This window comes from Muscardinus avellanarius (assembly GCF_963383645.1).
Source record: "Muscardinus avellanarius genome assembly, chromosome: 9".
Lineage (NCBI taxonomy): Eukaryota > Metazoa > Chordata > Mammalia > Rodentia > Gliridae > Muscardinus > Muscardinus avellanarius.
The window spans coordinates 58,869,447-58,882,459 of NC_137795.1; the positions used below are offsets into that span (position 1 = coordinate 58,869,447).

General features: G+C 37.5%; 1 protein-coding gene across 2 annotated transcripts in view; it reads left to right on the forward strand.

Moving 5' to 3' along the window:
• Positions 1-13,013, forward strand: part of CROT (carnitine O-octanoyltransferase) — a gene marked incomplete at both ends in the record, with an annotated part of 43,502 nt that overhangs the window by 2,148 nt on the left and 28,341 nt on the right. For both annotated transcript variants that reach the window (XM_080701955.1, XM_080701954.1), the window contains 4 exons: positions 2,290-2,414; positions 4,290-4,471; positions 4,629-4,753; positions 11,864-11,972. In XM_080701955.1, the coding sequence (XP_080558081.1) occupies positions 2,290-2,414; positions 4,290-4,471; positions 4,629-4,753; positions 11,864-11,972 (541 nt within the window). The remainder of the gene's footprint in view (positions 1-2,289; positions 2,415-4,289; positions 4,472-4,628; positions 4,754-11,863; positions 11,973-13,013) is intronic.

A 13,013-nucleotide genomic window follows, 5' to 3' on the forward strand; every position in this document is an offset into this window, starting at 1 on the left:
CCCTTCCCCTATTATCATCACCTCTACTCCCCAGGCCTGAGAGGTTAACTTCCTCTATTCAGTCACCATATTCCCCAGTGTTTTCTAGTTAACTAGTTTACTAGTTAGCTTAACTTGTCTGCTGTCCTCTTTCTTACATTTTCTTTGTCCTGGTATATTTTTCCCTTTTCAAGTACTGTCACCTTAGCAGGTTACTAAATGTGGAGATAAATATGTTTGGTTCACATTGTTTAACTAGAAGCACGCTGATGCTGTGGCACGTGTGCACACACACATACACACACACAGACACAGACACAGACAAACACGGATTCAGCCCAGGGTCATTTTACCTGTGATCTACCCCAGCCCTCAATCTTTATATATATATATATATATATATATATATATATAGTTTTTGTTTTTGAAACAGGGTCTAGGTTTCTGAGAGTCTTGCTAAGTTGCCAAGGCTGTTCTTGAACCTGCCATCCTGCTGTCTTAGCCGCTCAAGTACTGGGATTATAAGTGTGTGCCACCATGCCCAGCTGATCTGATGCTATTTCTTTTAAAAAGTTTTTTTTAAATTTTTTCCCACTTAGTGTTCACCTGATAATTCTAATTTCTTATTTTTTTAATTTATTGACTATTTACTTGTACTCTCTGAATCTAGCTATTTAAATTGACTTTTGCAGTTTGCCACATAAGATTGTGTGTGTGTGTGTGTGTGTGTGTGTGTGTGTGTGTGTGTGTGTGTGTGTTGCTGGGGATTGAACCCAGGGTCATTCTACCTCTAAGGTACCCCCCATGCCCCTCTTCCTCCTCCTCCTCCTCCTCCTTCCTCTCTTCCTCCTCCTCCTCCTCCTTCTTCTTCTTCATCATCATCATCATACTGGGCATGGAGCACAGTATGCAGTAGGGGTGGACGTTACATGAACCCAGGGTCATTCTACCTCTAAGGTACCCCCCATGCCGCTCCTCCTCCTCCTCCTCCTCCTCCTCCTCCTCCTCCTCCTCCTCCTCCTCCTCCTTCTTCTTCTTCTTCTTCTTCTTCTTCTTCTTTTGCATACTGGGCATGGAGCCCAGGGGTGGAGGTTACACCCCCAGCCCTATTTTTATTCTTTATTTTGAAACAGGGTCTCACTGAGTTGCAAAGGACTTCACTAAGTAGTAGCTGAGGCTGTCCGTGAATGTGTTCGTCCTGTTTCAGCCTTTCAAATGCTAGAATTACAAGCGTGAGGTACCACACCCGGCTCCCCCAGCCCTTCTTTAAAATATTTTTGTTTTTGAAACGGTCTAGCTAGGTTGCTGAGAATCTCACTAAGTTGCTAAGGCTGGTCTCAGACTAGTGATTCATCTGTTTTGGGGATCCAAAGTATTGGAATTACAGAAATGGGCCACCATACTTGACTCAGATAAGATTTTGAAGAGGCAAAAATCAAACTAAAAGAAGATATTAATGTCTCATAATTTCTAATTGACTTTATAGCTTTATTTTCAGAACATTTGATTTCATGGAGTAGGGACCCTATACATTTTGTTTTTTAACAGGAAGCTTTCTTTTATTTTTTCTTTTGCCGTAAGCTACTCTAAACTAAACTATTCTGGGTAGAATTTATACTTACATTTACATACACATTGCATCACATATATAATAGTCAAGGGTCTGATTCAAACATTAATGGAAAAGATGCTTTAATTTTTTAAATTTTTTCTGGTGGTACTGGGGATGCATTTATTCATTTATTTATTCATTTATTTATTTATTTGTGGTACTGAGGATGGAACCCAGATGCCTTCTACCTCCAGGCTACACACCCAGACCTATTTTATATTTTTATTTAGAAGTAGGGTCTCACTGAGTTGCTGAGAGCCTCACTAACTAGCTGAGGCTGGCTTCGAACCTGCATGATCCTCTGTCTTAGCCTCCCAAGCACTGGGATTACAAGCGTGCGCCACCACGCATGGCTGGAAAAAATGCTTTCTCTTAATTGTGATGAAATAGGATTTACTGTCCACTGAACTAATAATTAAGATGATACTCTCACCTAATAATTTTAACTATCACCTAGAATGGCTTTAAAATAGTTTTAGAAAACTACCACCAGATTATGTAATATGCACTGTTTTATTTTTTATAGTACTTTGTTGCATTTCACTTGTTTTTATGTTGTAAACTCTATTATAATTTATTGCGTGCAGTGATATTTAATACTGTTTCACGAAACTGAATCATAAAATTTGTTTAATAGTAATTAAGTTGCCTTGGTGGTACTTGATATCTAAATACTTTAATAACATTTTTCCTTGTAGTAAAGCCATTTGCAAATGAAGAAGAATATAAGAGAACTGAAGAAATAGTTAAAAAATTTCAAAATGGAGTTGGAGAAAAATTGCACCAGAAGTTACTTGAGAGGGCAAAAGGAAAAAGAAATTGGGTATTCATTTTACTATGCTTATAATTGAAAAATTAGTGATGTTTAGAGAACAAAAATTAGATATGCATCTAGCTTTCATTTTTAAATCATTGCTGTAAAAATCCTGGCAATCATTGTTATCATGATCATTCAAAAGAATGGTTGAATGGTTGAATCACTTAAGTGGGGGATTTTGAGTTCTGTGAATGGACCCCCATATTATATGAGAACTTGTTAAAATGCAGATTTCCTGGAATGAGTAATTCTCATTCAGTAAGTCTGGAAAGGAGCCCCCCCAATCTTTATTTTAGCATCTACTCCATGTGGCCCTGATGTAGGTGATCCATAGACCATGTTTAAGAGAACATTTTGTCCAGGTAACCGTAGCTGAAAAAAACCCCAAACACTAAAATAGACACGTTACGTAGGTAGCATAGAAATATTTCTTAATTTATTCTTTTATAGTACTGAGTGAGGATGAAACACAGGGGCATTCTACCTCCCCGGTACACCCCCAGTCTGGTTTTTTTTTTTTAATTATTTTATTCTTTATTTTGAAACAGGGTCTCACTGAGTTGCAGAGGGCCTCACTAAGTAGCTGAGGCTGTCTTTGAACCATGATTCTCCTGTCTCAGTCTCTCAAATGCTGGGGATTTCAAGCGCACACGCTACCACACCCAGCTAAATATTTAAAACTACATGGGAAAAAGGGGGCTGTTGAAAATTGAGGTGGAGAATAGTTAAGAATATTTTATATTTCAGTCAGATTTTGTGTGGGGGGCATTCTACCTCTGAGCTACACCCCCAGCTCTATTTTATTTTTATTTTGAAATAGGTTCTTGGTAGGTTGATGAGAGTCTCTCTACTACATGCTGAGGCTGTTCTCAAACCTGTAATCCCCCTGCTTCAACCTCCCAACTACTGGAGTTAGAGTCATATGGTCATCGGGGTCAGTTAGATATTTTGAGAAATTGTTCAAATAATTATTGAGGGGTCACAATAATTTTCCACAAATAATCTTCTTTGTTTTCTTCGCATAACCACTTTTTCGCATCCCTAGTATATGAAATAAAGGATGAGTTTTCATAACTAAAAAGTGTTGCCTTAGCCTACAAATAATGATTGTAATTATCTTGTAGCTTCAGAAATGAACATTTTTATTATATTTTTATGAGCTCTTATTATCTATGACAGAATAATAAAATTTTTTCACTTTCAGATTCCCTTGTTCTCAAATTCAACCCTTAGGTGATATTATTAAAGTGGGGTAAAGGTACAGAATTTGTTGTTCTGCCAGCATCATTTTTCTAAATTGTTAATTGTAGTGTATAACATCAATTTCTTCAAGAAGAACTCCAGATAATTTGATAAGATCTGCTTACTTATGCATGAAATTCAATTGAATATTGCGAAAGGACACAGAAAGCTATGAAAAATCAAGTTTTAAGCCTACTGAAAAATTATTGTATATATGACTTAATATTTTACTTTTTATTTAGAAAAGGAAGATTATAAATGTTTTAATAACTTATAATTAGGTGACAATATAGTGACCATCTATTATACCTCAGGCACTCTGAGGAAACTTGGATGCTGTGATCTCAATATGATGATTTGCCTAAAGGTGCCTTTTCAGTTTCATGGTTTTGCTAGTGTAGTTAAACCCAATATTATTTAGGAGCTTATAGTTTCTCCTCCACCCTCAAAATGATCATGGTAGCATTTTTCAGTAGATAATTTAAAACAAGAAAACATATTTTCCAGTATTGAAAAATAATTAAAGCGCAAACAATGTCAATGTAGTTTGCTTTTTTTTTTTTAACCAGCTTTTTCTTTTTTTTTTTTTTAATTTAACTATTATGAAGAACGTGGGCTAATGATCTTACTTTCTTTTAGCTGGAAGAATGGTGGCTGAATGTTGCCTACTTGGATGTCCGTATGCCATCACAACTGAATGTCAACTTTGCGGGTCCTTCTGCTCATTTTGAACACTACTGGCCTCCAAAGGAAGGCACTCAGTTAGAAAGAGGAAGTATCATCCTTTGGCATAACTTGAATTACTGGCAGCTACTAAGGAAGTAAGGACCTTTATGTGAATCCAGTAATGGATTTATCTCAGATTTCAGGTGGCAAAATATTGAGCAGCTTAATTTACTTATTCGGGGAAGAATAGTACAATTGGTATGGTATATAAGTTTAATAATGACTTCCTGATTAAAATACTTTTCTTAATAGAGAAAAAGTGCCTGTTCATAAAGTTGGAAACACTCCACTAGATATGCATCAATTCCGAATGCTGTTCTCTACCTGTAAGGTGCCAGGAATTTCTAGAGATTCAATTATGAATTATTTTAGGACTGGTAAGTAAAACCACAGGTACTTTTTTAAGTAAACATATTGAGGTTTAGGTAGTTTTATTGTGATTTTTACTATGCCACTGTGGAATACAAAATTTCAAAGAATGTTCTTTTTTGTATTTTGATAAATCAAAAGCTTTCCATGAACTCTATCTTTGATTCATTCTGGTTAGTTTGGATAGAATATAAGGGAATAGATTTTCTAAACTGTGTTGTATCGTATTCAGCACAAACCTGGTACTTATATTGTATCATTTGAGAGTTTAAAACATTTTGTTGAAATGTAGAATTATGAATCAGAATATTAAGGAAAATCGTGGAGCATCTGATCTTTATGCTTCTCTTTCTACAGTCATTCCTTATCATCTGAATTGTCTTGAGTGTTTGCTGATAATTGGTCATCATGCCTCATTTTTCTTTACAAATATACATTTCTCCCTCCCCCTTAGGTGAATGCTTGGAATCACGCTCCTTAAGAGTCACATGAGTTCAGGATCAAAATTTTTGTTTCATCAAATTTTTGTTTCACTGTCAGTTTATGGTGTTTTCTGCTTGGTGTCCTAGCACATTTTGAAACGGGAAATTCTGTTGTGGTAACTACTGGTTTCTAGTTATTTCAGGAACGTTTCTACTTTATAAATTTAATGACATTTTAAATGACTGCAGACTATAGTATAGTTATGAATGGATGTTTTTCTTTGTAAAGTTTTATTTAAAAGGAAAAGTTTTATAGCCACTTGTGCTCATAGTGTGAGGGAGATAAGTTTACTTTCGTATAGATCTCAACTTCTCTTTGTAAACTTCTGTAGATGCTTAGGATGCTTAATGTGCTCCAGCCCACACACATTTGCTTTGATGTTGCAAGTGGAAGAATTAACAGAAAATATTACGAAAACAGGGTTATTTGTGGCACAAAGTTTAATGTCCCGATATGAGTGGAAAGGTGAACTCAGTCTTTATTATTTAGTTGACATATCCTTAGATAAGGTGAGTCATCTGAATTTCAGTGTATAGAATGGAAATTCATTTAATAATGTGTCTCTTGATACACTGGTTTAAGCTATCATGGCTATTATATTCTCAGACTTATAGCTATAAGAAATATAGCTAGATAAGTAAATGTGGAAAAAGTCAGTTGATGGCAAACACTGTACAGAGAATTCAGATACAATGAGGAACTATGTAAGTGTTTTAGATTAGGCAGTCAAGGAAGGCCTCTTTGAGGATCTGAATGATTAGATGGGGCAGTACAATTTTTTTTTACTTTTTGTTTAGTTTACATTTTAAATTTTTTTGTAGTGAGGGCAGAATCCCCCAGGCAGGAATGAACTTGACATGTTCAAGGGATAATATAGATGGAGCAGAGCAGGCAGGAGAGGGAAGGGGCAGATTGAAAAGGTGACCAGAGCCAGAAGTGGTGGTGCATTGCCTATAATCTGATTACTTGGGAGACTGAGACAGAAGGATTACAAGTTCAAGGACAGCCTCAGCAAGTAGTGAGACTCATCAACCTAGGGAGCCCCTGTTTCAAAAATAAAAAATGGAAGCCAGGCGTGGTGGCTCACGTTTGTAATCCCAGCACTTGGGAGGCTGAGACAGGAGGATCACACAGGTTCAAAGCCAGCCTCAGCTACTTAGTGAGGCTCTCAGAAACTTAGTGAGACCCTGTTTCCAAATAAAGTATAAAATAGGTCTGGGAGTATAGCCTAGAGGTAGAAAAGCCCCTGGGTTCCACCCCCAGTACCACACATAAAATAAATAAATAAATAAATAAATAAATAAATAAAAAAAAAATAAATGAAGTTGGGCTGCAAGTGTACCTCCAAGGTAGAATGCCTCTGGCTTCAATCCTTAGTGCCCCCCTAAAAGTAACTAGAAATATGTTGCCCAGGATGGTATCTAACTTGTGATCTTCTTAACCTCAGCCTATCTAGTATCTGGGATTATAGAAATGCACCACAGCACTAGGCTGTTAATGGATTTTGAGAAAGGAAGTGATATAATAAAATTTGTGAAAAATGGAATTTTAGAAGGCAGACAAGTGTAGAAACAGATCAGTTAAAAAGTTATTATAGTGTTCCTCATGAACCATAATGATTACTTGTACAAGGTAGTGGCATGTAGGCAGTAAGAACTTACAGATTCTGATATATTTTGGATTGGGGGCTCTATAGTGAGATATAAGAGAAAAATAGGACTCAGATGACTTTAAGATATTTGGCTTACAGCTCGGCCTGGTGGCATGTGCCCATAGACTTGGCTGCTTGAAAGATGGAGGCAGGAGAATTGCTTGAGTCCAGGAGTTCAAGGCCTGCCTAGAAATAGAACAAGGCCTCATCTTAAAAAAAAGTCTTGAACAACTAATGGGGTAGATGACATGTGAGTTCAAATTGACACACCAAATTTGTAGATCATAGGTGGTGGAGACCTTTAATCCCAGTGCTTGGAAGCAGAGACATGAGGATTTCAGGCTCAAGACAGCCTTAGCAACTTAGCGAGGCCCTCAGAAATGTAGTGAGACCCTGTTTCAAAATAATAATAAAATAGGGCTGAAGGATGTAGCTCAGAGGTAGAATACACCTTTGGGCTAAATTCCCAGTATCAAAAAGGGGGGTGGGGAGTAGATTGTGAATGAAGTGATCAGGTGGCAAAAATCAAAAGGAAATGCTTTAGCTTAGCCAGTTCTAGTACTGGGGAGGCGGAGACTGGAGGATCGCAAGGTTTGACACTATCCTTGGCAACTTAGCAACATCTGAGCACCTTAGCAACTTAACGAGACTCTGTTTGAAAATAATAAAATAAAATAGGGCTGGGGTTTAGTGTAGAGGTGGAATGCCCCTGGGCTGAGCCTCCAGTATCTCCCCCCCTCCAAAAAAGGGAGATAGTGTAGGGGGTAAAATTAAGAGGTACCTTAGACTGTGTTGAATTTCCAAAGCTTTGAGACATCTAGGTGGCAATGTACATAGGAAGTTGGAGATAAAGTTTAGAGTTCTAAGAATTTAGGACTGAAGATAAGGATTTAGGAGCCACTACTAGCAGGCCCAGAAATTGTTTTTCTTTTTTCTTTTTTTTTTTCTTTTTTTTTTGCGATGCAAGGGATTGAACCTAGGGACATTCTACCTCTGGGTACACCCCCAGCCCTATTTTTTATTCTTTATTTTGAAGCAGGGTCTCATTAAGCCATGGAGGGCCTCACTAAATAGCTGAGGCTGGCCGTGAACCTGTGATCCTGCTGTCTCAGCCTCCCAAGTACTGGGATTACAAACATCCACTACCACTCTTGGCTTAGAAATTTGTTTCTAAAGTAGTAAAAGTAGCTAAGATTACTTTTGGAACATATGTAAACAGCTAATTAGGGGAGCCAGTACTGATCTTTATCAGAACCCAATAAAGTATTTGTCAGAAAAGGAGGAGCCAGCAAAGGAGACCAAGGGAGGGAGGAAGGAACAAGAGAAGTGGTCTAGATGTCAAGAGAAGGAAGTGTTTCATTTAATGCTACTGGGAGGCCAAATGAGGTGAAAATGCGGATCTGTCTACACTGCGTGGACAGGGGTGAAAAAGTTGTGAAAGTTGGAGAAGGAAGCCCAACTAGAAGAGACAAAAGTGAATTGATGAAGTGGAAACATTAGGAAATAATTCTTAGGGAAAAAAAAAAGTTCAACATGCAGCGAGGGATTACAAATTTTTTGTTTAAAGATGGCTGATACTATGTTATAGGAGTGATACAGGAGAGAAGGAAAAATAGTCTTATGGGGGAAGAGTAAGGAGCCAGAGGCATCTAGAAGGAAAGAGCTGAGAGGGTCCAAAGCAGACTCGGTGGCGGGATCGATCTTGGACAAGAGCAAGGAAGATTGGCAATGGGAGGGAGTGAAGAAAGTATGCATCTACTTGCAGACAGATCTGCCAGTCTTTCTGTAGGAAGATGAGGAGGTCCTAGATATTATTTGTGTTTTCCTTAGTGAAGTGAGGACTGGGGTCATTAGTTTGGATGGAAAAATTGAGGGGAAAGGAGAAAGTATGAAATAATCATGGTGGGAAGTGGGAAAAGTACACAGACCTAGGGGCATTCTACCTCCGAGCTATATCCCCAGCCCTATGTTTTAGTCTTTATTTTGAAACAAGGTCTCCCTGAGTTGCAAAGGGCCTCACTAAGTAGCTGAGGTTGTCTGCAAACCTCAGTCCTCCCATCTCAGCCTTCCAGATGCTGGATAACAAGTATGCGCCACCATGCCCGGCCATCACACACATTCTTTAGTGGTCCACTTCATTTGTTTCTGCACAGGTCCATCTTCACTTATTTCTGTGGTTCTTCACTATAATCACTCCCTTGCAGACAATTTAAGATCATTGCCTTTTTTCATATTAATATAGTAAAACTTTAATACTCTTTAAAATTCAGTCTTATCAAAAATGCCTCCCCTGAGAACTTACTTTGCCAGAGAAAACTGCAAAACCTTACTCACTCATCTCAGTAAAGCCTCAAGTGGGCCCACCTCATTCCTTTGTTATATTCTTTTATCAGTTTATTCTTTCACTTGTAGAGAAGACTTTCATGACTTTCTCCCTAGTTATTCTCAGCTATGAAGCTCTTTCCTTATTCTTAACTTATGTAAACTTAACTTATGTAAACCTGTGTCCCCATCAAATTTACCAGCCAGTCTGTGGTAGGCAGAATTATGGCCTCTAAAGACGTCTACTTCCCAGTCCCTAGAACTGCGAACATATTCGGTTACATGGTAAAGGGGAATTAAAGTTGCTAATCAGTTTACCTGGAGATGAAATTAACCCGGATAAATCATGTGGGTCCCAAGTAGTCACAAGGATGGTTTTAAGTAAAAGGGGAAGACAAAAGAGAGAACTGTAGAGATGTCAGCATAAGGAAGTTGTGCTCCTCACTTGATGTCTGTGAAGATGGAGGGAGGGGGTTATGAGTCAAGGAATGTGGTCAGTCTCTAAAAGCCAGAAAAAGGAAAGAAATAGACTCTTTTATAGAGCCTCCTGAAGGAACACAACCTGGCTGACACCTTGAATTTAGCTCAGAAAAACACATTTGGCCTTTGGATCTCTAAGATAATAAACTTGTGTCCTTTCAAGACACTGTTAGTGATAATTTGTTACAGCAGCCACAGAAACATACTTATTCAAATATTCCTTTACCATGCCTTATCACACATTCATAGACTTTGCCTTCATTTTAAACGACAGATTAACTTTTCTGGCTCCTAAGAACAACTCCTCTATATATGTGCTGAATCTCACTTTTTTCTGCCTAGGGATTAGTCTCTTTCTCTGCTGCATTAACAATTTTTGTTTTTTTTTTTTATTGGATCATTCCAATCTGTGATATCTCTCATCTTAAAAAACAGTTCACCTCATTTTCCACAAGTGTCACACCCAGTGTAAACCACCATTCCCTCCCCCTTAGATAGCTCTCACCTACGCCACTTTGTTCTCTCCTTACTGATCTGAATATATCATTTCTAAGCCCTTGTGCAGCTGGAGTGACTTTTACAGCATCAGTATCAGCTCATATTATATTATCACCGTTCTGCAGAAAGCCTTCCATTGGCTTCCTTCCCATCTAACTTAACGTTAGAAGCCCTTTCTGGTTTGCCTCAGCCTTGTCCATCACTGCACTTTCCTCTCTACTGCACTAGCCTTGTTTTCCTTTGAGCAAACCAGCTCACTGTCCTAACGCCTTTGCACTTGCTCTTTCCTCTGCCAGGTCCTCTTCCTGCAGAATTTCCATGGCTCACTTTCTCCTTTCAGTCACTTCTTTGTTCGGGCAAACCCCCTTAGACTTGTTCTGAACGTCGCCCTCCTATCACTCCTTCCTTCCAACCATTTACTGATTAAAAGCTTTCTTTTCCTTTTTCTTCCACCCTTAAATTTTGGAATGGATGTGGTCAGTAGCTGACAGCAGTGAAACGTAGTGGTGGTAAATGTAAAAGAATCCAGAAGAGAAGAAATGGTTTGGAAGTAGCCAAGAGGAGCAAAGAAAATACACACCTCACCTCCCAGATCTTGAGGAAATAGGGGATAAGAGGGAAAAGTAGCATTTTTAGGAGCCGTTCTTTCTGCAGGATAAGTCAATTTCATGGATTAATGTGTATAAAGCACTTAACCAGCCACTAATTTTGCTTCCAGTGGCAGCATATGCTTTTTCTTCATCTTTTTTCTTTCATAGAGAACAGGGGCAGGGACCGTATAGGAAGACCAGTGGCAAATGATGTAATACTTAAGAAATGGGCTAAATCAGAGTAGTCTGAGGTTTCTAGAAAATAAAAAGTTCTTGGGGAGTGAAGGTATGTTAATGGAATCTTAGAATCAATCATCAGTTACCAGGGTTAATTATCAGAGGCCTCGGTAAAACTACAGACTGGGCAAAATTCTTTTCCCTTGCTACTCAAGCATATTATGCCCTCTTCTACCAAATGAGGAATCATTGCTAGGGCTTGTTGCTCTCAAGTTATCCAGGGAGCATTTAATATCAACATAATCTCAAAGAGGAACTTGCTCACTTGATGGCTCTCCTGCAGAACTCCTCTGGTGGCCTTTCTCCATTCCTGTCCTTAAATTAGACAACTTCACAGTAGCAATTTAGGGTTTATATATCAGAGTGTACAAGTACTTGAAACTTTCATGGATTTCTAGATGCCATACGGACAAGTTTCAAGACTATATACTTATTTCATAGTAACTGAAATTCTACTAACTTAGGAAGTTTTTAATTAATACATAAAAACACCAGAATTGCACATATTATTGGCTACCATGCAGTGTTTGATGCAGGTATACGTTGTGTAATCACTGCAGAAACATTCAAAATCCTCCCTTCTGACTTTAAGGTATATAGTACACAATTACGAACAGTAGTCACCGCACTGTTCAGTAAGTAGCACACCAGAACTTATGCCCATCTAACTATAATTTAGTAACCATTGATCGACCTTTCCATGACCTTCCCCATGTTGTTTGCGTTCATGTGATATATTTGATGAATATGTGATAAATGCATGATTATTTTCTTCTCTTGGATGTCTGTGGCTTTTCTCCTGTTTAACTCTGGGAGATTTGAGTCTGTTATTTTCTGTTTGTCTGTTTTTTTTCCAGAGAGTGAAGGGCGTTCCCCAGGTCACATTGCAGTGTTGTGTCGGGGCCGAATTTTTGTCTTTGATGTAATACATGAAGGATGTTTGGTCACCCCACCAGAGCTTCTCAGGTTTTCATGCTACTTTTTTTGTGTCTCATTAGGTCTTAACCTTTGTTTAGTTAAAAAAAAATTAATGTTCAGAATTCTCTTTCTATAAGGTGACAGCTGAAAATAAGAATTTTACATATGCTTATTTTTAAAAACTATTTTATTTTATTTTTAATTTAAATTTTTATTTTGACTAAATATACATAAGTTCTACTTGGAAAAAATAAAAACATTACAAATATTACTAATTCCATTTCCTGCCCAGGAATTAATCGCTATTACTAGTTTGTTGTGATAAATTCCCATGCATGTATCATTTTAAAAAGAGAATATATATGTATTTTATGTATAGTATATATTATTGTATATCTGTCCATACATATAGTAGTATGTACATAATCCATATGCATAGCATTATTTTGTATACATACATTTTTAGAGTGTATTACAGAAAATTTCAAAATGTAGAGGGAATGATAGAAGACCCCCATCATTTTGCTTCAGTGTTACCAACTCCTTGCCTCAGCAGTTATAGACTCATAGTCAGTGTTGTTTCAGCTATATTGCTTGCATCCTCCCTTCAGTCCCCCATGGATTATTTCGAAGAAAATCTCAAATGTAAAATCTTTTCACTATAAATATTTTAGCATAAATCTCTAAAATGTAAGGATTCTTAAAAAGTATACATATAGTACCATTATCATACCTAATGACTTACTTTTAATAAATTGACAATAAAGCATTAATATCATTAATATATAACCAACTATTTATATTTCCTAAATGACTTATAAATGTTGAGTTGCATATATTTATATACAACTTAAAGTTTTTATGTTTTTGTGTTTTGTTTTTTTGCTGTACTGGGAATGAAACCCAGGGGTATTCTACCTCCAAGCTACACCCCCCATTTTATTCTATTTATTTATTTATTTTTTTTGTGTGTGTGTGTGCGTGTATGCGTGGTACTAGGGATGGAAGCCAGGGGCAGTCTACCTCCAAGCTATACCCCCAGCCCTATTTTTTATTCTTTATTTTGAAACAAGTTCTCACTGAGTTGCA